At 37.7% G+C, this 24,122-nt stretch overlaps 2 protein-coding genes across 2 annotated transcripts; both read left to right on the top strand.

The window, feature by feature from the left end:
- The first annotated feature begins 758 nt into the window (after window positions 1-758).
- LOC116304586 (uncharacterized) lies at window positions 759-11,647 on the top strand. The gene is made up of 16 exons (XM_031714348.2): window positions 759-894; window positions 2,442-2,502; window positions 2,888-3,022; window positions 3,662-3,850; window positions 4,266-4,386; window positions 5,042-5,229; window positions 5,323-5,541; window positions 6,402-6,932; window positions 7,240-7,419; window positions 7,819-7,936; window positions 8,387-8,568; window positions 8,931-9,167; window positions 9,436-9,501; window positions 9,668-9,784; window positions 10,012-10,140; window positions 10,781-11,647. The coding sequence occupies exons 2-15, from the start codon at window positions 2,451-2,453 to the stop codon at window positions 10,125-10,127; spliced, it is 2,451 nt and encodes an 816-aa protein (XP_031570208.2). The 5' UTR covers window positions 759-894; window positions 2,442-2,450; the 3' UTR covers window positions 10,128-10,140; window positions 10,781-11,647.
- Window positions 11,648-15,515: 3,868 nt separating this feature from the next.
- Window positions 15,516-23,973, top strand: LOC116304577 (histamine H2 receptor). The gene is made up of 4 exons (XM_031714338.2): window positions 15,516-15,684; window positions 19,374-19,876; window positions 20,942-21,162; window positions 22,275-23,973. Exons 2-4 carry the CDS (start codon window positions 19,393-19,395, stop codon window positions 23,229-23,231), a joined length of 1,662 nt encoding a protein of 553 aa, XP_031570198.2. The 5' UTR covers window positions 15,516-15,684; window positions 19,374-19,392; the 3' UTR covers window positions 23,232-23,973.
- Window positions 23,974-24,122: the final 149 nt, after the last annotated feature.

Genomic DNA, 24,122 nt, shown 5'->3' with positions numbered 1-24,122 from the left:
TTTCTTCAAGCACTGATATTTGTCGGGGGGGAATTCCAAGCTCCAGGCGGGAGCTAGGGATTTCTTTCTGAGCAAAAATATCAGTGCTTGAAGAAACAAAAATCAAATCTTTGATATCTTATCGTCTACTTTGTTCTTCGTTTCTTCAGTTTTCTTTGGAAAAAAGTCATTTTTACACGCTATACGAACAATATTAGCTCTTCAATAAATGTGGGTCTCGAGAGTCTCGAAGTATTTGGTGATCGACTGTTGAGATGCAGTTTACAAATCTATGAGGATAGATAACTACGCATGCTCAAAGAGTGTGGTAGCAATTTCCAAATCACGATCGATCGTGGTCAACGCGAGAGCTACCAAAAATACCAAGAAAAAGCCAAAGTTAACGTGCAAAATTGAAATTTAAAAAAATGGGAACTTAAACCTGAAATTAAGTTCAGGTGAAAGTCCCATCTTCTCTCTGCAAAAAAGATACTCTTTTGTCAATTAAAGCCGGGTTTTTTTTTTGACATAAACATAGTATGTCTTTATATGTATATTTTTTTCACGAAACTCTCCGATGCCTCCTTTGAGATTTTCGATTCCAGGCATAAACATTTAATGAGCTTTCACCTTATATGGTTGTGTTACACTTGCATACGGAGTACCAGCAACAAAAACCTGTCATATCCAATGAGAATTCGACTACTCGTTGCTCTCTCTCATCAGATTTAAAAATTTTTACTTTACGACAAATCTCAAGTTATTCCACTGACACTAGTCAATTTTAAGAGATATTTTATATCGGAAATTTTAAAGACCTTTTTTGTTGGTTTTTAATTGGTTATTTTATTATTATTTGTATTTATTTTATGGTCAAGGGATAAGAGAAAGACATCGTGGTTACGAGAACAGCAGGTAAGAATCTTTTCATTGCTTCGACGTTTATTTTCTTTATATCAGTTGTCTCATATTAAAGATTATTTGAAAAGTAAAATGATGTTTAAGTACTATGAAATTAAATTATTATTAGAGTAAGAACGAGGAAAGATCGATGGAAAAGGGATTGTGAAATTCTTCCATCCATGACCGAGTGCTGGCTCAAAAGTTAAAATGAACACATTTAGTCAATTGGTAAAGAAGCAAAAATCAATTATTTGATTTGATTTTATTCTCTTGACGAGAAAGAAGGAAACTTTCGATTTTTTTTTTTTTTTTTTTTTTTTTTTGTACGCCAAAAACTGATTTTTTGGTATCGCGATGACGAATGATCATGGTTGTGCTTTAATGATATTTGTTGAAATTATTCGCGTCAGCGATCACATTGTAAAACTCTGTTAATTTTGCAGTATATAGTATATAATATATCTAACATATCATTAGGTAAATCTTATCGGTTACTGTCCATTACATTTCCATGCTCTTTAGTTCGGATTAGTTCTTGAGACACGATAATTGATGAGATAAATCTAAAATAGCGTTACTAGATCTGCAGCTCAGCCCCGTTTGATTCGAAGCCATTGTTTCGAAACGAGTTTTATTAGATCTTTCTTTTCTTTTCTTTCCTCTTTTTTTTTTTTTTTTTTTTTTTTTTTGAAACCCTAACAAACTTTCATTCTTAATTTGGACTCGGAAATAATTTTCCAAGCGGTAGATTTAAATAAAATTAAATTGGACGAGTTTATTTTTGACCTTTGCTGGTCTCGCTTTGACACGTGATCAACACAAGCCCCGCGTTACACCGGCGAATAGGCCCTTTGCAGTTAACAGTCACGTGTCTGTACTGGTGAGCAAAATTTTTGTTTTTATTTTAAATTGGTGATTCTATTTAGCTACTTGTAAAGAACTGAATGAAACGATGTGTAACCAGTGTGTTACGAAATGCAGTTTTATTACGACCTCTCGAAACAGGTTGTAGAAAGTTTGTTTGCTCACCAGTATATTTCACCCATGGGAATCAAGATGTTCATTCATTTGCTCTCAGTAAATTAATCAGCACGTGATTACTGAGCTGCAAAGGGCTTATTGCCCTTCTTAAAATTGTCTTGAATGCCGCGAGGCTAACATGGAAATACAAAAGAAATGCTACAAATTCTATCGAGAAAATGTGTCGGATTTCTTTTGTATTTTCATGTTACCCTTGCATCCAAGTTTTTTTTTTTTGAGAAGGGTTCATTGCACTAGGTGAATGTTTGAACGATTATGTCAAGAAGAAAAAAACGCAGATAAAATTGCTAAAAGGATCTTATAAAGATACTTATTATTTCATAAGATATATAATATTAGAATCATATGATATACAGCCAGAGTTCCTAAACTCGGTGTCCTGTAGAGCAACATGTTGGTTCTCGACCTCTTCCCTAGATTCCTTATTAATGTATTGGTAATGGATAATATGATATTTATTTGTTAATATTGAATGATACTGATATACTATACTTATGATGTCATTATCTGTTGCCTAGGTTACCACTATGTATAGTATTTTGATTGGCTGTTTTGTGACAGCTCTTCTAGCTAATGCACGTAAGTACAAATGTGTTTATCACTCTTAGCTTTCAAAAAATCAATCAGTCAATGAGTTTCTTTTTAAACCTTCTCGTGCGTCTTCATCAAGAGAATACACGAAGTACTTTATATACAGTTTGTGCAGCCATGTGACTCAAAATCCCTTGAGATATGAATAACAACGAAACAGACGCCATGTTGGTTGATCTAACAAGAGAAGCTAATGAGGAATGCTTTGTTATATAACGTCAACCAAGATAGTGGTTGTGACGTAACATGATCATGCTCTAGCTATATTATAAATTTCTCCTCTGTTTTGAGTCGAGTTTGTAGCAATTTGTAATTGCTTGTTCGTCTTGTGGAGAAGATAAAATCATTATTCATCATTATCATCCTTTTTCAGAGGATTATCAATATACAACTAATACAGGAAAATATCCTCAGCAAGAACAAGATATGCAGCAACCTGAAAATGAACATCCACACCATATCTTAGCTGATCCGAATATCGTTAACTCCTACACGAAGTCTTACAAAGGTAACTGAGATCACGATCATCTGTAATAATCCATCCATCGAATTATTTTTCTTTCCTTATGCATCTTTCCTTGCTTCCTTGCTTCCTTGCTTCCTTGCTTCCTTGCTTCCTTGCTTCCTTGCTTCCTTGCTTCCTTGCTTCCTTGCTTCCTTGCTTCCTTGCTTCCTTGCTTCCTTGCTTCCTTGCTTCCTTGCTTCCTTGCTTCCTTGCTTCCTTGCTTCCTTGCTTCTTTGCTTCCTTGCTTCCTTGCTTCCTTGCTTCCTTGCTTCCTTGCTTCCTTGCTTCCTTGCTTCCTTGCTTCCTTGCTTCCTTGCTTCCTTGCTTCCTTGCTTCCTTGCTTCCTTGCTTCCTTGCTTCCTTGCTTCCTTGCTTCCTTGCTTCCTTGCTTCCTTGCTTCCTTGCTTCTTTGCTTCCTTGCTTCCTTGCTTCCTTGCTTCCTTGCTTCCTTGCTTCCTTGCTTCCTTGCTTCCTTGCTTCCTTGCTTCCTTGCTTCCTTGCTTCCTTGCTTCCTTGCTTCCTTGCTTCCTTGCTTCCTTGCTTCCTTGCTTCCTTGCTTCCTTGCTTCCTTGCTTCCTTGCTTCCTTGCTTCCTTGAACCAGACTAAACAGCATTCCATAACTTCGGCTTGTTTTTTTCTAGAAACCTTCGGAGAGCTAAACCTTGGTCATAATTATTTCGAGGGCGATATCATTCTCACTCATCAACAGAGTGATTTCATCGCCAGAAGTCTTGCCGATGACAATACTTTACAAGCCAGAGCCCTCGTTAAGGATGTACGTAAACTATGGGACAACCGAGAAGTGCCCTATGTTATTGGTGACGGCCTAAGTGAGTAACCATTTAAGGTATATCGTAGCATACAATAGAAAAGGGATTGTCTTATTCGTTGCTTTTAGCCATTTCGAAGTCGTTTGAGGAAAAAACTGGGACGAGTAGGTATTGCAGTGCATCATGGGACTGTTTTAGGTAACATATTTCCAAGATGGCGTCTATTTCCAAGATGGCGTCTATTTTCAAAATGGCGTCCATGAGACCATATTGGTCATTAATAACAGCCGAATGGCTTTCCTTTGCCAACTGTCATGTAAGGAACAGATGAATTTGATAATGAAAAAAATGAAATTGAAAGATGTCTGCAGAATCGTACCATAATCAACTAGGCTAAGCATTGTGACTTGGCGTAACAGGAATATAATGGTACACAGCACTATAATTACCTATATTTACTGATTAACTTTCATAGGGGATGAATCGAAGGAGTTCGTCAAATCAGCTGTAAAAGAGTGGAAGGATAAGACCTGCATGAAGATAAGACCGAAAAAAGACTCCGACACTGACTTCATTGAGTTTGTCTACGATGGAGGGTAATCAACTTCATTTATCGTCTATTATCAAGGGGTTGGGCACGAGGCGACGCGACTCCATTCTCTATGTGACGCTATTTCTTTTTTAGCATTAATTCCTTTGATTGAAGACCATTTTTAGGGGTGAATACTCCCATTTCGAGTTCGCCTTTGCTCAGTCTTAGCCTCGATTATGTACAAATGAGTTCTTTTTTATTAAGGTCCATTGTAGAGTGTAAGTACTACGGAACAATACGAGTTGATTAAAATGCCACGAGTTTTGATTAAATAGTTGAATATTTTAGCACACATACAGATACTAAGGCTGAGCAATAGAGAACATGAAACTGTATGGAGTATTAATCCAGAACAATGTGCTTTTAGGACAGATTTCATATGTTGCATTTTGCATGTTGCATATGTTGCATGTTGCATGTTGCATGTTGCATGTTGCATGTTGCATGTTGCATTTTGCATGTTGCATGTTGCATATGTTGCATGTTGCATGTTGCATGTTGCATGTTGCAAGTTGCATGTTGCATGTTGCAAGTTGCATGTTGCATGTTGCACGTTGCATGTTGCATGTTGCATGTTGCATGTTGCAAGTCGCGTTTTGTATGTTGCAAGTTGCAGTTTTATTATGAGCGTTTTGATTGGATTCGTTTTGTCTTCGTAGCTGTTCATCGTATGTTGGTAAAATTGGTGGCAGACAGACGATATCAGTGGGAGCCGACGACGGATCAATCACTTGCAAACATGGCAACATCGTGCATGAACTTGCGCATGCAATGGGATATTTTCACGAGCACAGCAGACCTGACAGAGATGATTATATCAAAGTCATATGGAACAACGTTATGGATGGTGAGTGTAAACCACAATATTAAGATTATACAACAATAACTCCCTGTTGTTTCAGAGTTTAAATATGTTAATGGTTTTAATCGTTTACGCTAGGTTACGAGAAGAATTTTCGCAAGGAGACCGTTTCAACAGTGGATTCTCGGGGCGTTCCATACGATTACGACTCAGTCATGCACTATGGGGCGTTTTTCTTTTCTAATAGTGAGGGAGACAAGACCATTGAAACAAAGAAAGAAGGCACATCGATTGGTCAACGTGTTGGGCTCAGTGACCTGGACGTAAAACAGGCTAGACTACTCTATAATTGTGATGGTAAGAATAAAGGCTAGAATGCTATAAAATTGTGACGGGTATATAGTATAAATATACGCAGAAATAAAAGCATGCAGAGATCAGAACAACAAAACAAGCAACTCCTGGATTCGAGGCTAAGCCTGCATGCACTGGAGTTTTAAAACTCATTAATTTTGAAGGGCGTCTTTGTATTCTTGCGTTATTAAAGAGGAGTTATTTTGACCGACACTAGAGAAAAGCGTTAATTCGCGTGCATTTCAGCACGTTTTCTAAGAATTTTAAAGAGTTTGAGTGAGAAAATATATGCTTATTTTCTCCAAGTATACAAAAAAGTTCAAGAGTATACTTTTGCAGATCAAGATACCGCACAGGAAATTTGAGAGGACCAATTAGGCCCCAGAGAGCCATTTGGCTTTTTCAAAGTAGTGCTATTTTAGCTCAGGCTGGAGCCAAAATAGAACAATGCCATTTTGGCCCCACAGAAGCTATATTGGTATGGGTCTATCAGTACTGTTTTGGCCCCCTCAACTAGGCCAAATCAGGGGGAAAATCCATATAAGGGGCTAAAACAGCCCTAAAATCAGAGCTTAAAAAATGGCCCCATTAGAGCCAAAATAGCCCTACTTTAATGAGGCCACTATAGGGTAAAATTTTGGCCCCATTTTTGGAGCCAAAATTGCCCTATCCCATTTACTGTGTGTATTAAGAAACACAATATGAAAGAATTGGCCTTAAGATTCAAGCATGGACACTAAGGTTTGGCATTTTGTGAAGTCCAATTTATCAGGCATGTTTGAAAGTCCAATTTACATAACTGACTAATTTGCGTACGAATTCAGAACATGCGCAGGCGTTTTTGACTCGTGTCATTTAACCAGGTGACTTCGATGAACCTCGCTCAAACACTCAGTACTACGACACAATGAAGAGAACACATGTCAAGAAAGACAAAGAGGAACAAAACCTCTCCAGCAAGAAATTCTCCACAAACAAGAAACATACTCACCAAGCTCATCTGAAGAACGCTGTAAAGCAATACGTTCAAAAGATGAACAGCAAAAACAAGAAGGTTTTTACCAGCAGAACAAAAACTACTGGTGTGAAGAAAAACAGCATGGAAGGATTTCCTGAGAATACGAGACTGCTAAATACCCAGCAAGCATTGCAGCCTCAAGATACCCAGCAAGCACTACAATCCCAAAATACCCAACAGGCATTGCAACCCGTCGATACCCAGCAACCAACGGGACCTGAAAGTACGCAACAAACAACAGTTCCTGTAGTTACCAATCATGCATTGCAGCCGTTAAATACCCAGCAGGCTATGGGATCGGCAAATGCACAGCAAGGTGGCGCAAGTACTAAAGAGGGCGGAAATCCAGAAATAGTAGTTACAGATGATGATCTAGGTAAGGAAATCTTTTTCAAAAAGCTCAACATCGAGCAGCAAAAAGATTGTATGATGTATAGTAGAACCTTGATTGAGAGCCCACATATCAAGTCGCCAACATCTTTTTAACGACCACTTAACAATTTGCACTGGTAATCTTTTACAGAAGTTTGGCCCCCTTCTCTTTCTTTCTTATCTAATTATTGAAGTCTATCACGGATAGAAAAGTGGTTAGAATAAGGGATTTATGTATTCTATACGCACGTTCAATACTCCCCTTCAGTTGAATATCAATACTAATGTCTTGTTTTGTGTTCATATATCAGCTGAGGAAAATTTAGGGATGGGCTACTTTGAGGGCGACATGATTTTGACAGATTATCAAAGACAGTACTTGGAAGGTCTAAAGGATGATAGTAACCAAGCAGCCAAACGAGCACTCATCAAGAACACTACCTTCTTATGGCCTGAACGAACTGTCTATTACACGTTTGATGATAGTGTTGGTATGTATGTCGATTCTAAGCACAGCAGATCAATTCTGGGGAGGCGGTCAATGAAGGATTGAAGAAGGGAGGGAGGGAAGGAGGCAGGGAGGGAGGGAAGGACGGAGGGAAGGAAGGGGAAGGGAGATTGTATGCATATTGAAGCAAAGGCCTGGAAGTATGGGTGTAATTTTTATAAATTTGGTAAATCTTGCTCAATATGTAGTAGCCCTCCTCTCCCTCCTCCTCAACCCCCCATCATCTCCACATCATCTCCACATCATCTCCAGACTGCTACTCTGCTACTTTCCTGATAAGTGACTTTAATTATGGGGAACTGTGGATGTATTACTGCAAAGTATGACCTCTATAAGACTAAACCTGCATTATCTACATTCTATTTGTCCTATTTTTCTTTAGATGAAATCGGGAGAAAAAATGCTGAAAGTGCTATAAAACACTGGCAAGACAAGACGTGTTTGCAATTCAAGAAGAGAACAAACGAGAAGGATTACATCAATTTTGTTTTCGAAGGAGGGTGAGAAACAGTGTCAGTCATTCTACAGGCGTATAGTATAGACCTTTATTCGTTGTTAAACAATATTTTCCCATTACAGATCATGTGTCATTCTCTTGAGTTATATCCATATTCATGTGTTTTTTTCATACAAGAAATGATACTCTTTGTAAATTACACATGGTCTGTATTAGGAAAACATTGCACCAGGACGAACAAGGTCTACCAAAACTGATGATATGATGGACCTAATCCAATTTCCAATTTCATAATGTTTTGTCCATTTCAGACCACGTGTCATATCCTTGAGAATAAGATTCTTTGTTTGACTTGCACCCATATTCATGTGTCTTCTCATGCGCAACCGTTAAACAAAGAAACAATACTTTAGGGAGTGACACGTGAACTGAAATGGGAAAATAGTGGATTAGGTCTATTGCTCACTGTTCTAACACGCGCTTTTGTGTTTAGCTGCGCGTCACGTGTTGGTCGAGGCGGAGGGATGCAAAAGCTGACAATCGGATCAACAGAGTTAAGGTGTAAAAAAGGGAACATCATTCATGAAGTTGGGCACGCCCTAGGATTCTTCCACGAGCATAGTAGACCTGATAGAGATGAATACGTTGAGGTCATTGTAAAGAACATTATGCCAGGTACATAATCATGATGCATTCTGGTATAGCTTGGGTGTTGGTTGGCGTTGTTGTTATCAAAGCCAGTCCAGAATTCATTCAATAGACTTCTTTACCTTATCGTATGAAAATTGCCCATTTCAGACCACGTGACATTCCCCTGAGAATTATTCTTTTGCGATGAACATTTTAAGACACGTTATATATTAAAAAAATCAACTTCCAAGAGTGGCATCACTTGGTTTGAAATGTGACAACAAACAACGAAGGTAATGAGGTCTATATTCAGCGAACGGAGAAAAAAATTGCTATGGATGCCGTTTTAATTAGTTGCACTAACAACGGAAGTTATAACGATTTGTTTATTGCTTTTTTGTACCCAGGATACGAAAGAAATTTTCTTAAGTTTTCAACCAAATTCATCGACTCTAGGAACGTGCCTTACGACTATGGATCCATCATGCAGTACGGTCGTAATTTCTTTTCCAAGTTGTCGTTACTTTTGCCCACCATGCATACAAAGAAGAAAACTGCTGATGACAAGGACGTAGAAATAGGCCAAAGAATTGCGCTCAGTGACATGGATATCCTGCAGACTAACCTACTCTATCAGTGTGATGGTAAGGATAGCATTGTAACGCAGTAGGTTACACAGTCACGCAGTCACGCAGTCACGCAATAAACATGGCGGTGTTGACAAAACCCTGTAAATTTTTTCGAAATTCCTAAAAGTGAATATTTTTGAATAAAAACCAAATATTACGCACATCCGCGCCTGTAATTAATAGAAATGGCGTGGTTTTCATATTTTCTACCTGAACTGTTTTCCCGTGTTTGATATTGTGTACAACACTTCTCTCTTACGCTATTATTGATATGATTTTTCAGGACGTAAGCGTCTTACAGATGACCAGCGGGAAGAGCTTGAACAAGAATATTCAGATCCCATGACAGGTGTGATACAGTGTGAATAATATGATACTTACCTTCTTTCCAATAGAAGACTGATCGAGTAGCCCGAGTAAAGTAGTAATGGAGACTGATTAATTGTCACTCAATTACTCGGGCAACTTTATGATGACCATAATGCTCAGTTATCAATAATTGTTGGTCGTTTTAGGGCCGTGTGGAGATGCTTATGACTCAAACTCCTGCTTAGCCGTAAAGTCGTTCGGATATTGCCAAAAGTACCCACGTACCTTAAGACGTGCCTGCGGTCAAACCTGTCAGCTGTGTAGTAAGTATCCTAAATGTGCTTTTTGATTCGCTCGTTCAATTGCCATAACATTTTTAAAGATTAATTAAAACAAGCCTCGCAAGAATTTAACGGCTAAAAACGTTTTCTCTGAACCAAGTATTTTTTGCATGATTATAGTTTTTAATTTGGTAATGGGCTACCTGTGGTCGATTTTGCATGATTTAGCGTTCGACAGCATGATCATGTGACTTTTTTTCTGATTTAAGGCACGCTACCATACCAGGGTAGAAAGAACATTATATCTAGACTGAGGCTAGACGAGCTTAGCAAAAGGAAGACCAATAATAAGAAGAGGAATAAAATGCATGGCGGAAAGCATTAGACAGACATGAATGGTAACAAAGATTATACATTGAATGACTTTTGTGATATACACATGTAATGTACTTACATACATAACAAAAGAACTCATCATCGCATCTTTGATGCTTAATATTGTTATTATGTTATGATCATCATGTATCGTCATCATGTATCATCATCATCATCATCCGTATCAGCATGTATCATTCATCATTATGTATCATCATCATGTATCATCATCATGTATCATCTGTATCGCCATCATGTATCATCATGTAAAATCATCATTTACCATCATCATCATCATCATCATCCCCATCATCAACATCATCCTCCTCCTCCTCCTCCTCATCATCATCATTACCATCATCACCATGATTAATCACCATCCTCATCATGAATCATCATCATCACGATACATCATCATTACCATCTATCATGCATGCATCATCATTATCATCATCAACTCTTGTGCATTAATAAATGTTATAATAGTAATAAGCGTGCATGAAATCATAAACATTTTTTTTGCCGTATAACCTACTTATTTTTTGAATTGACATCATCATTTTTCAAGCACTGAGCTTTTTTCTAGTTTTACATATAGTTTACTGACTAGTTTGTATACTAGTTACTGGTTTGATATTAAAACATTACTTTGTTCTATTTCAGATGCTGTGTATCGCTCAAATTCAACCACGTTACCTTAGTATTACACAAAAACAAATCAAAAGCATTATTCTGCACATGGCGCTTACTATATTATTCCTTATTACTCTACAGTCCAAAAATAATGCCTCTGGTATATTCACTCCGATAATAATGCACCCATAGTCATCTATGGAAACATATTTCAAACTTAAAATTCGAATTCGTATGCATTCTTGACACGTTTGTGACGTCATCGTCGCCATGTTGAATGATTTTTACAAAAGGTATCCTCCAACATGGTGGGCATGTTTTCACACATTCTCTTGAGATAAGTTGCATCTCGTAAATTTGTTTAAATCACTAACTGATAAAGTGTCATTCGCCATGTTGGATGATTTTTCACAAAAGATGTCCTCCAACATGGTGGCCATGTCATCGTTCATTCTCTTCTGATAACACAGACTTGCCTAATTTTGGGCAAGAAAACAAGTATAATTCTCACTTTCTTCTCGAAAGATAGTGTCGTTAGAACGTTATGCTGGCATAACAAGCAAAAATTTTCAATGCTTTTCAGCCTGTTTCCGGTTCCGTCAACTCCAAACTTCTGTTTTAACTTCCGGTAAATAGAACAGGGAACCCACACTAAATAATTTTGGTTTGAAGGGTTTCATTACTCTTTCAATTTTTATCAGATATTTGACATTTTATATCTTAGTAGCAGTATTACTGACCTGATATCATACTAGTACAATATTGAGCTTTACTGTGTATATGTTCTATAAAAACTTTGTCATGTACTGTACCCTGTATGTTGTTTACTATAATTTGTTTGTAGGATTTATTTGCTTATTGAATCGAACAGATCTGAAACTAAAATTTGTGCCTTCATGGGTATAGCTCGCTTGCTTTATCATTAGTTATTATTATTTTTATTTATCTATTTTTTGTAATCACCTCTTCCTTCCTTCCTTGCTTCCTTCCTTGCTTCCTTGCTTCCTTGCTTCCTTGCTTCCTTGCTTCCTTGCTTCCTTGCTTCCTTGCTTCCTTGCTTCCTTGCTTCCTTGCTTCCTTGCTTCCTTGCTTCCTTGCTTCCTTGCTTCCTTGCTTCCTTGCTTCCTTGCTTCCTTGCTTCCTTGCTTCCTTCCTTGCTTCCTTCCTTCCTTCGAATTCCTTTCTAGCTTTATTTCTTCACCTTCTTCTTTTCTTTCTTCCACGGAACGAATTGGATTCTTGTCTTTCTTCCTTCTTTTCTTTATAGTTCTAGCTTCCTCTCCTTCGTTTTCTCCCTCTTCCAGTCCTCAAATATGTTAAATAGAAAAGAGCTCACAGTCATTACGCTCACACCTTTTGAACCATCCCACAACAATGTGTGCTTTTAATTCCCGTTAGATTAAATGGTAGACCCAACCATGATACACTGTCCTTACACGACTCATTTTTTTCAATCTCAAACCATCTCACAAGAATGTGTACCTTAGAATTGTAGAATTGAGCGTAGGAGTCAATTGATTCGTCGCTTTTATTGATTCAGGTGGGATGTACGAGATGGTTTACTTACTTACACTTTATTTTAATTATGGAAATTTGTTAACCAACGAAGACAGTTATACTTATATTACAACAGCCAAGTACTTCACCATACAGTATATTTTCCTCGTTTTTTTATTCTGGAGTTAAAATTTTCCTAAGATTTTGGCCTATTTTTAAGCCAAGGCTGACCAGCTCGTCCCAGAGGTGTTTTCATCCGTCATAAATCAATAAGTCAATTTGCGTTTTTGGTTGTAAAAAAAAAAGTAATTATTTCCGGCGAGTAAGTTTTTTTAATTTTGTCGAATATCAACAAAGCCATCGTATACCGAGGCGACGTCTTTGAAGTTAAAAACTGATCAAAAAGAAATTGATGTTGGTCAGGCAAGCGCGGCATTCGCACAACCCTGAGGTAAGGATTCGTTAAAACCCAAGTTGTAATCTATAGAATACCTAAAAAATAATTTTCTTCGACATTTGGCTATTTGAACGCAAACCAGCACGTATCAATAACTACTTCAATAAATAGAATAATGTTAGGAGTAAGATTTCAGTATTCAGTTGTTTAATATTTAAAGTTGATCTGTCATGACAGCTCGTAGTTTTACACCTGACACGACGTCCTGCTAGTACAAACTGAGATGATTTCAGTACATCGATCAATTAATCTTTAATGGAAAAAGTGACTCTTCCTCTGTAACTTCACAAATTCAAATATACTAAGTAAACTTGCTGGCTACGAAGAGAGGCATTTTCCCCCCGTATGGGAAAACCGCTTCAGTTTTGGCTGGAGTCATGGTATATTATTAACGTAGTGTGGTGTGGTGTAGTTTCATGTCGCGTGGTGTGATATAATGTAGTATATTGTGATTCTTAGTAATTGCAGTATACGGGTGTGACGTAGTGTGATGTAATGTTGTATTGTATGGTACGTATGGTGTGGTGTGGTGTCGAATGTGGTGTGGTGTGGTTTAGAGTGGTGTGGTGTGGTGTGGTGTGGTGTGGTGTGGTGTGGTGTGATGTGGTGTGGTGTGGTGTGGTGTGTCGTGTGGTGTGGTGTGTGGTGTGTGGCATTGTAGTGTCAGGTATGGTACGTGCGATGTAGTGTATTGTGGTGTGTGTTGTGTGCGATGCAGAGTGGTGTGGTGTGGTGTAGTATAGTAGTGTGATCATGATGTGATGTGATATGTAGTGCGGTGTGACGTGCGTGGTGAAGGGAAGGGGAGAAACGAGGGTAGAAGTGGTCACATATATGAATTTCACCATCTTCCCATTCTACATAGTAACTGGCCAATAATCAATTAACAGTTTTAGAAGTTGAACGACACACGGCGGTACTTCAATGGGTCATGTGAGAAGGTTAATGAGGGTGCTTATATAAATGTATCTTGTTTCATCCTCAGACCAAATACATAAGGGCCCAAACTTCATACTGTTTCTCTTATTCGTCGTTCTTTGTTTAAAACAAGTCGTGCAGTCTTCTGGTCTTCTCATTCCATCGATGAGCCGTTTATAATAGAAAGACCTGCAATTAATCTTGAAACGAGGTAAGCTATCCACTAATCTTCATAGATAAACCTGTACGTTTTGTTACCGCACGCGTCAAACGAATGCATCTTTGTACAAAGCGACAAAGCATGGTAGAGACAGTGCCTAGGTACGATCAGATAAAAAGAGAAATAGACTTTGAAGAGGTAGTTTATAAGCGTGTGTGAATCAAGGGTCAATAATCAGAATAGACTGGCTCTTGATCTTGAAAACCCTGTTCACCTTTATAGGATGTCCTCATGTCTAAACCAGGATAAGTCCAATCTAGTGTCAAGGTCAGCTTTACTCTTGTGCAAGTCCAAACAGAACTTCATGGACGCAGTTCTGCCTCATTTTTTCCCCATCAATATTTTCTGTCGGTAGGGTAGATGATAGATGAATTCGGACACTAAAATTCGATAGGTGTTTTATTTATTGTTCTCCTTTTTTCTTGGCGCGGCATATATATCACCGGATATACGTCAACATTGAGGTCAGAGTCCGTGTTATAACTGGTTCAGTGCCTATCCTTTGTCAAACCTCAACCTTGGTGGTGCACTTGCAAGGATGTTTCGCATTATTCTCCCCTCCACATGCATCACATAACTGAGAGGAAACAAAAACCTGCATTATTTCTTGTACGCGGGGGGATGCATTTCGATGATATGGCTGTTTAATTTTCTTTCCCCTCAGGGGTGGTACGGTATGCTTTTGGCTTCTTGATCAGTTTCCGGTTTCTCTACCCTTCCATCATATCGATGGAACTTTTTTTCCCGCGGGGAAAGAATAAACCACTGCTACAAGCGACAGGTGTTTCCAAGTATATACTTCATTTACCTCGTAAGTTAGTCGCTAAGGAAGATGCTTGTCAGCTTTGAATTTCTCACACAGCTTCACCAAATTATCTACATGTCAGGTCGATATGACAAGAAAATATTTTCTTCCGAGAATGCTTCAGTAATGGGCTCTTGCAAATACTTAATGTGATCTTGTTAGTTTTAGGTTGTCAAGGAAATGGCGCATTAACATGGTTTGAAGTTAAAAAACCATTCTTAAAAGAAAATAATCTGTGACGGAAATAAATAGGGTGTCGGACGTGTACAAAGCCGAAAAAATCAAATCCAAAAAGAGGTATTCATCGAATGTATCAGTTATTTACTTGATGTGACCTTTGGAACTGAAGAAAATGTAGCTGAATTTCTGTGGATACAAAATCTTTTGGACGGATGCAAACAAGAAAACTGTGTATTAACCACGAGGAAAAATTGTTAAAAACTTTTCACCGATTTAGCTTTAGTTTTGAAAGAAAACAAGCTTAACTTTTGTGTATTTTTTCTAGCTGATGAGAGTAAACTTGGTTGCTTTTAATAGTGAACGTGCTGGGGAAAATGACTTCCACGAGCAATTGTTATCGTTTGGTGTGAAGAATTGTTATTTTGTTGATATTTAAACGACTTTTATTCTTCTCTCTTCCTTAACCAACCCAAAACCTTGCTTCAACATCTTTGAAATGGTGATTCATGACCAAAAATCATCGCGCCAGACATGACTTCAAACTACATCAGTTCAGGAGTTTGTCAGCTTGATGGACGCGAAAATTGACGTCTCATTATTATTGACACAAAGTATAGAAAGACGAAGGTCAAATCACTTCTGATTGGTTTTTGTAACAAATTTGCATAAACATTAGTACCCCAACTACTTTACGAGACATTCTTCAGTAACATTTACACTGTTGGTAAGAACGGTACAGAACTTCATCTAACCTCGCAACATCATCATCAATGGAGTCATCAGTCTTTAGAAACTTTAACCCGGAGTGTGTACGCGATTTGTAGCTCGTTCCACGAACTCAATTATCTCTAATCAAGGTAGGTTCTAATTTCTTCCCATGTTTTAGGTTTCTAAGTAAATTTTCAGTGTTTGCGCCATATTTCTTTGCCCCTTTACCATCGTAAGATAGATTTACAAAGATAATCTCTCAATCAAACAAATTTGAAAACTCCTTTTGCAAACTTGTTTCAGTTTCGAAAGTTTCTAGCTCTCGTAACACGCTTTTATACCATCAGTCGTATATGTTAAAGGGTCGTACTAGTTTGTGCAAATTGTCTTACGACGTGTATCCGTTTTGCACATTTGAAACATCGAATGGAGTGTCAACTAAACTGTATCATCTTTGGGGTCGTAAAGTTCTACACTTGATCTTTGATAACTGATTTCTCGCACATCTTTTATATTTGGATTCAACGTACACAATATTCAATCCTCGGCATCTGTTCTAAGCCTAGTTATTATTTGTTCTTCTGGAAAAACTGTCTCTGTATTGTCTTCTTGGTGAGCTTCAAGCTACCGCCGTTTTCGTATTTATTTCTTCTTAGAGAAACTTCTTCACGAAGCGCTTTGCCTCTCGATTTGTAGTTAGAATAACTTTAGAAGTTGATGGAAAACTTTTTTTTCCCTCAGCGTATTTTTAGTGTCCAGTTGTTTATTGATGAGCTTAACGTCTGTACGAATCAATTCTTGACAAGATCAATATGTTGTTAGAAAGGTTCCTCTGGAATGTTGAAACTTGATAACACTCCTTCCAAATCAGTGTTCACTGCAACAACCATGCAAAATCAATAACAGGTTGCCTTCCCTTATCTTGAATTCCTTGTCCATGGCATGTCTGGTTCTCTAGAGTATTAACATAATTGCGTAGCACTTAGATGCTAAAACTGATTTCTAACACTTCGAGTCAACAGCAGCAGAGAGTTGGATTATTTGCATGCTTTATTGTGGTCAAACTTTTTCTGAAACACGACCAATAAAGTTATAGACACTCTCTCGATTCGTTCATGTATTGTTCAGATTTTATGCGTAAAAAAGTATTGTATTTGGACTGAAGGCGCCCAATTTGTTGGCGCAGCAGATCGGGCGAGAAACTGGTTTAAACTTGATAGATTGGTAATAAAATAAACGATCACCTTGATTTTAATGCGTTTTTTTTTAAAATTTTGATTCACGTTAATAAGCCCATCTAAATTTTATAGCGCTTTTCTTTGGCAACCATTTGGCACACGAATGGTACCGGTAGGGTTAATATCATTATAACCACATTTTATAACTAGTACTATTGTCCTAATCATCTTATCATTAGCGGATGGAGTTGATTAAGGAGAACTTACGATTTGGTATTTGTTCATTAAACTCGAATCCGCAAGCGAAACCAGTTCTGACACATCAAAACTAGAATTAACTATTGCTAAACTTCCTCCCAGAAGAATTTTACAAATTTCATACTCTTTTGTTGTCACCTATCCTATCCTAGTAGTCGGTCATCAACCAGCTTGAATGTAAGTTGGGTACTGTAGTAAGGTTGCTATAACGATAGCAAATTAAACATGAGAACACGAAAAACGAACTGGGTAAATCAACGATAATGAAGTAAAGATAACCTTGAATACAGATGGCGGTTCTTCATACGAAAACAGTATTTTGATCCTGTTACTTCTATCAAATTTACTGAAATTTCCCGCAGGAATTTTGTATGGCTAAAGAATGGGGTCGTTTACTTGCAGAACTTGCCTTACAAAGGCCTTGAAGAAACTTCTTATTCTTATCCTCTGTTTTATTTTTTATTGTCTTCCTTTGACAACCTTTCGTAAGCATACCAGTGAATTTAAAGCTAATTGGTAACATTTTCCAGAAAGTGTGATGTATTTACTTTGATGCCAAGCCAGTCTTCCTGTAGTCCTCTGTTTAGGTGTAGATATTGACTCAGGATCAATTGCTTGCTATGAATAGTATCTACATCAGCCGGTTTTTCTTTGATCTCTCAGTGGCTATCATCCTCATTTTTCTTTCTCTCTAGTTTTGTCTTACTGAATGTTTTAGATGCCAGTGATCTCAGACTATCCTCTGACAAATTCATTCAGAATACCCGAGGCCACGAGAGAAAAAAATAGTGAATGGTATGCCAACATCACATATTCGATTAATCCACATTTTCAATGAACAATCCAGTTCAAGATTTCCAGCCAAACTCTGAATAACCATAGTGCTATGAGAAATTCAAATAATAACTCGAGGAGGAAAAATTGAATTGCCAGCGTTAAGTGCAAAAATGAACACGCTTAAAATGTAGTTGCTCTTTGGAGATCCCCAATCTCGTGGAATCGTAATTGCTACCCTATATATACATGGTACATTTTTTCCAAAGGACGATACGCTAAACTTTGAGCTTACTTGTATGGAATTTAGCGCTTATAACTTAAGTAGTTTTACTGTGAATATAAATGTGTAGTTGTTCTAGTTATTTCAGAACAAATTAAAATCCCGGGCAAGAAATTATTTTCGAATTCAAATCTACTAATTTCTTTCGGCAGTCGCCCCGTTTTCCTCTCGGCGGCCTTTCACATCATCAATGGAGCTCACATCACATTTCCTCATAATAGTTATTTATTTTGTTCTCGAAGCTGATAAACTCATTTCCTACGTCTGAGAATAATATCATATCTGGAACATCATTACGACAATTAGTTGAAATCGCTAGAATAAGAAGAACAATCATCAAAACAAACAATGAAAACCTGTAATCTTCATTACATGGAAATTACTGGTGGGGTCGCACTCAATCTACCATTATGGGCGAGAGATGGCTTTACCTCATTTACCAAGAAAAACAAATAGCATCCTTCGTATTTGCACTAAAACTTTCGACAATAATGGCTTTTAAGACATGTAACATTTGCTTTTGAGATCCACTCATATTAGGACTTTCTCATTAGATGATCTCCTAATCCTTATCAGACACTGAATTCGTTATTGTATATATTATCCAGAAGATCAGCCGATAGGAATATGCTGGCTCAGGAGATGGTTGTTTTACTGTGGAGAAATTTCGGTAATCGATTAATGTATGCCAAATTTAGGTACTAGTCTGAGATACTTGAACTGGTAGATTGTTTTCTAGACATTGTCTGAAAGCCACCGACGATATCATATACACTTTTCCGTTCAAACCATGGCCCATGTTGACAGGTTTGTTGCATCAAAGAACAGTAAGTTATGGAATGAAAAAGCGATAGACATTTCATAGGACTGACTTTCTTAAGCTTGTATTTTTTAAATTCATCGTATTGAAATTACCGTTTAACATCTTTATTCAATACCGTTCAAATTAAGTTATCCATACGTACGAAACAGGATTAGATTATTCCTCATTTTTCTTTTGTCTAATTTTATTCACCAAACGATTTTTTTAAATTCTTATTTTTTCAGCATTAAACGTGAATTTCGTCAGCTTGATTATTTGTAATAATTACTTTTTCCACGCTTTTGTATAATAAGTATTTCTGGTCATATTTCTCTTGTTTTGTCAGGAGTTCTCATGCATCCTTGAACATCAGGCCAAGCCCTTTTCTCTTGCGTGTCGAAACTGGAACTTCGTTCGTAAATGATTTTACTAAGGGGATGGAGAATTCGATTTCTTATTTAGGGTTGTTTAGTTCCTGTACTGATTTATAAAACTGAGAATTCAGGACATCTAGGTAGACTAATATATGGTATTTCTTTGCAGATCTTAAAGACGTGTCACCATGAGTGTCAGCATGAATACCACGCTCAACGTGACCGCATCCAACGACTCCTTAAACTCTAACTTCACCAACGACACTCGCAGAAGACCGCTTGGCGGTCCTCCTCCTTGTCCTTTAATTACTACCGAGAATCTCGCATCAGCGGTCTGTTTCTCGATCTTGATTTTTATGATCTTAATGGGCAACTCGCTGGTCATTGCTTCCTTTAGGGTCAACCGCCGACTTCGAACCAAGACGAACTATTTCATCCTGTCATTAGCATTCGCTGATCTGGCTATAGGCTCCATAAGCGTTCCTTTATGGATCTACATAACTTTGTGTCCTGCGATACAGAGTCCAATGCACCCTAATTACATTGTAATGGAAATATGGAATGTTTTGGACGTTGTTGTTGGGGTGTCGTCGATTCTGAATTTAACCATGATTAGCCTGGAGAGAGGATACGCCTTGATGAGGCCAATACAACACAGAAATATCAAGAAAAGTGAGTAAGAATTACATCATAACGATGAAGGGGCAGATTTGTATTAGCCATACCGAGGTTGAGAAAAACTGGGTCGAGTTGGCATTGCAGTGTATTGTGGGCAATTTTTATGGGACGAAATAGACGCCATCTTGGAAAAACGTCCTCTAAAACAGTCCCACAATGCACTGCAATGTCAACTCGACCCACTTTTTTTCAACCTCGGAATGGGGCTGGTAACTGAGATCATCAACATGAAAAACGTCTGCGCGCACGCTCTAAGTCCGTATGCAAACTAGTCTTCATGTAAAAATATGTAAATTTGACTTTCAAACATGCCTGACAAAGGGACGCCACAAAATGCCAAAACTTCGTATCCATGCTTGAAACTTAAGGCTATAATTCTTTGATTGTCTTTATTTATACAGTATCTTGGTCCCACAAAAGTATTCTCGCGAAAGTTTTTGTATCCTCGGAGAAAACAAACATTTATTTTCTCACTCAAATTCTTCTAAATTCTTAGAAAACGTATTGAAAGACACGCATGCGCAAACGATTTTCTCTGGTGATCATCTTGGATCATTACAGTCACGTTTGAATCGAATGATAAATGGTAGTTATTCCTGTCCTCTAGTCCGAATGGACCAATGTCCAATAGACCGAGGGGTAAGGGCGAGAGGACTAATTGTTTTAGTCAAATCCAACTAGCCGGTCAAATATATAGAAGCAAACAAGTTTTGAATTAAGACTAAATTTAATGATTTGGTATTCAAAGCCGGAACTTATCGATATCCTTTTACCATGGATGTCAAAAGCACGGATATCCTGTATCAGCTCTTAAATTTCTAATTTGATCTACTGATATTGTAACAGGCCTCTTTACCTTGGGCGTAAGGTTTTCCCTTTTCAGACCACGTGTCATTCTCTTGAGAAAAAGATTCTTTGTTTGAGTTGTATCTGTATTCACGCGTCTCCTCATCCACAACCGTTAAACAAAGAAATGATACTCTAGGGAATGCCACGCGTTCTGAAGTGGGAACATATTTAGCCGAGGTTAAGATGTCTATATTTGACTTTTGATTGCAGGGATCATAGTGTTCGCCATCTTGATAGCGTGGTCATTAGCGTTGTTTGCAGGATGTTTGCGCCCAATGCCTCTACCAGAAGATGCCAAGAAGGCCTACGGGATAATTGTTACTGTAACCTTCTTCATTGTACCGCTTATTATCATCTTAACTACCTACGCTGTAATTTTTAAGATTGCTCGTGCGCATGCTCGCGGTAGAGGAGTCCGTTCATTTAAAAAGGTAAATTGAAATATGTATTGATGGTTTTCACGGCCGCCATGTTGGATGAATTCAACAAAAGATTCATTATAAGTCTCTTTTGTTATATCCTCCAACATGGCCGCCGTGTCTTTTGTTATTTTATTCTCTTGGCGATCATTGAAAACCAGCAATTGCACTTCTCTACATAGCAATGAGTAACCCAACACATTGCACTAATTATCCATTCTCCTGTGTGTGTTGATCGGGATGGTGTTGTTAATGATGTCAATGATGATTATCAAGCTTTTGTTGCTAATGATCTTGATACAAACAAATGAGACGACCATTTTCACCCCATGCCATAAACTATGCTAATAGGACGTTTTCATGATGGCGTCATTGACCTCTACTACCAGACTCCCTTGCACAATTTCTTTTGTTAATTTAATTAGCACCAGTTGTCTTACTATTCTCATGAGGGAATACAAATTTAAATAAGAAAGAAATTTTGCGAAGCATCTTGGTAGTGGGAGTCAAATGATGCCATCATGCAAACGTCCTATTGTTATATTCCTTTTGGATGGTACGTACGACAGGCTGACTTTCAGTGGACGTCGACACTTAAAGGCGCTTCCATGACATTTCATAGGCAAGTGCCTCAGTCTTGTTTCTAGACATTGTCATGGAAACACTTTGATTGACGTCCACCAAAATTCTATATTTGTCCAGAGCGATCCAGGTGGTGTAATTGTTTATGTAATAGATCAAAAAACGAGTGCGAGTGTTTGATCAGGGCATCCAAACACCGAGAAACAGATGAAAGCACGAGGCCGTTTTTGAACCAGCTTCTTCTCAGTCTCATTATAATTCATTTGTTCTTGAATCTCCTGAGACTAAAAAAGTGATCAGTGTTTTGATCAGTGTCTTGATCCGTTTTTGATCAAGTATCAGGGTGCGTGCACGTGACTACAATGCAAAGTTGTCATTGGTCATTGACCTCATGAAATATTAATGAGTTTGAGAAGTAACGTTTTGACCGTCAACTAATAAGCCCCAGTGGTACGAAGTAGGTTGAACTTTGGTATCAGTTATAGTGAAATGAAACAGTGACGTCTAATATTTGCTAATACATGCCTCTTCTTTATCCCCAGGACTTAAGAATCGCTACCACAGTTGCTGTTGTGATAGGGTTTTTCTCTGTTGCTTGGCTTCCGTTTTTCTCTCTTAACTTTCTATTTTCCATCTGTTTTCGGTACAACATTTCCGTGTGCAGGAAGGTACCACCGAAAATAGTCCCATACATCAAATGGATGCAGTACGGCAACTCCGCGTGTAACCCCATAATCTATGGTTTCCGAAACAAAGACTTCAAGCTAGCATTTAAGAAAATTCTATTGAAAATGTGCGGCAAGGACATCGCTCTTACTTCGTACACCCGAAGTACTTACGTCAAGACAGCGAGGAATCGCTTCGTGCGTTCGGATTCCAGTTTCGACGAATCCCAGTCGGTGCTCTACCCAGATCAGATCGTACCTCCTGGAATGTACGACATGAGGGAGAGTTACAGAAGCGCGATCGATCGAGGTCATAGTTTACCGAAGAAGCGCAAGTCTCCAAAGAAGAATTTAGCGCACGGGTTGATGGCGTTAAACGTGGAAACCTTTAGTATGCCAGTTGACTCCCCTGAGAAGAATACTTCCAAGTCAAATCCTTCAAAACCAGCATCCGAGGTTATGTCGGATACAAATAGCAATACCGCTGACACCAAATCTAGTCCGTCAAAAAATGGGATCCACACGTCCTTAGATATTGATATCTATCCCTATGAGGGCACGAGGCTAGCACGTGATAAAGGTGTAATCAATGAATCGTTTGTGAAAAGCCAAGAAGACGTGACCGGAAGTCAAACGAATAGGTGTAGTTCGCGTGTTTCATTTGCTGATACAAATGGTATTGCTAATGGAGGATTGGTCATTGATGAGCAAGAATATCATCTAGATTTAACAATTCCTCTAGAGCAGAAAGAACGTTCATATTCTGACGTGACGCCCGTGTTATCTAAAGACGACGATGGGCCTTCTGGTAATAGACGTTCATCGCTTACGTAAACCCCCACCCTATCCCCCTTAGCAGTAATGATACGCTGTCATCACCATATAACGACATATTGGTGAAAAATGAAACAGCCATATATATTAGGGCAAGGACATATGAATGCTGATTAACCAAATGCTTATATGCTAGCCTCTTTGTACATAAAATACACAAAAACATTTAGCGTGATATCGATTGAAATATCGTAAAATATACTTTTTGAATGATTGATAATTGTTAAATCTGCAACCAAACTACACGTTATTTTAGCATAAGTTTTCTCTTATTTTATCTTAGAAAATAAGTTTTAAGGATTTTAAAGGTATATGATTGAATTTTATGAATTTAAAGTTAGATTTGTAGTATTATATTTTTAATATTAGTGGCTGCTTTAAAATGAAAATAGCTAAGCTAACTGGAATAAGATCACGTGACCTATCAAGGAATCACGTGATCTTTGTTATCACGTGACATAATCTCTTACGCTTTCAAAGAGAAACAATTGTAAATATCTAAGCAAAACTGCACATTTAAAAGTTTTATATTATAGTTTATTTGAAAAACATTTGTGTTTTTTAGATTAATACTACTCTTGTAGTGGATTTTTCATAGATCTGATAGGTTTTCCCTTTTAATTTCTTGTGAATGTGTGGGAGTATAGTGTTTCTTCAAGTGAACTTTATAAAATCTTTTATTTTTTTAGAATATGATGTTTATATATACTTCACCAAGAAAAAAAACCTATACAAAATATGGAATTAAAAATTTTTGTAAATAAAAAAAACAGGTTTGTTGTTTTTTGTTGTTGTTGTTGTTGTGTTTTTCCTTATTTATTCTTTTTATATTTTTTTATTTAGTTTTGTTTGTGTCTTTGTTGTTGTTTGACCAACAACCCTAAACTGTTT

This window comes from Actinia tenebrosa, unplaced genomic scaffold (genome assembly GCF_029948245.1).
Source record: "Actinia tenebrosa isolate PJP-AT-01 unplaced genomic scaffold, QUT_ActTen_1.0 PGA_scaffold12__29_contigs__length_12842862, whole genome shotgun sequence".
In the NCBI taxonomy this organism is placed as follows: Eukaryota; Metazoa; Cnidaria; class Anthozoa; order Actiniaria; family Actiniidae; genus Actinia; species Actinia tenebrosa.
Note: the sequence above shows the minus strand (reverse complement) of the source record. Positions and strands in the feature narration are given on the sequence as shown.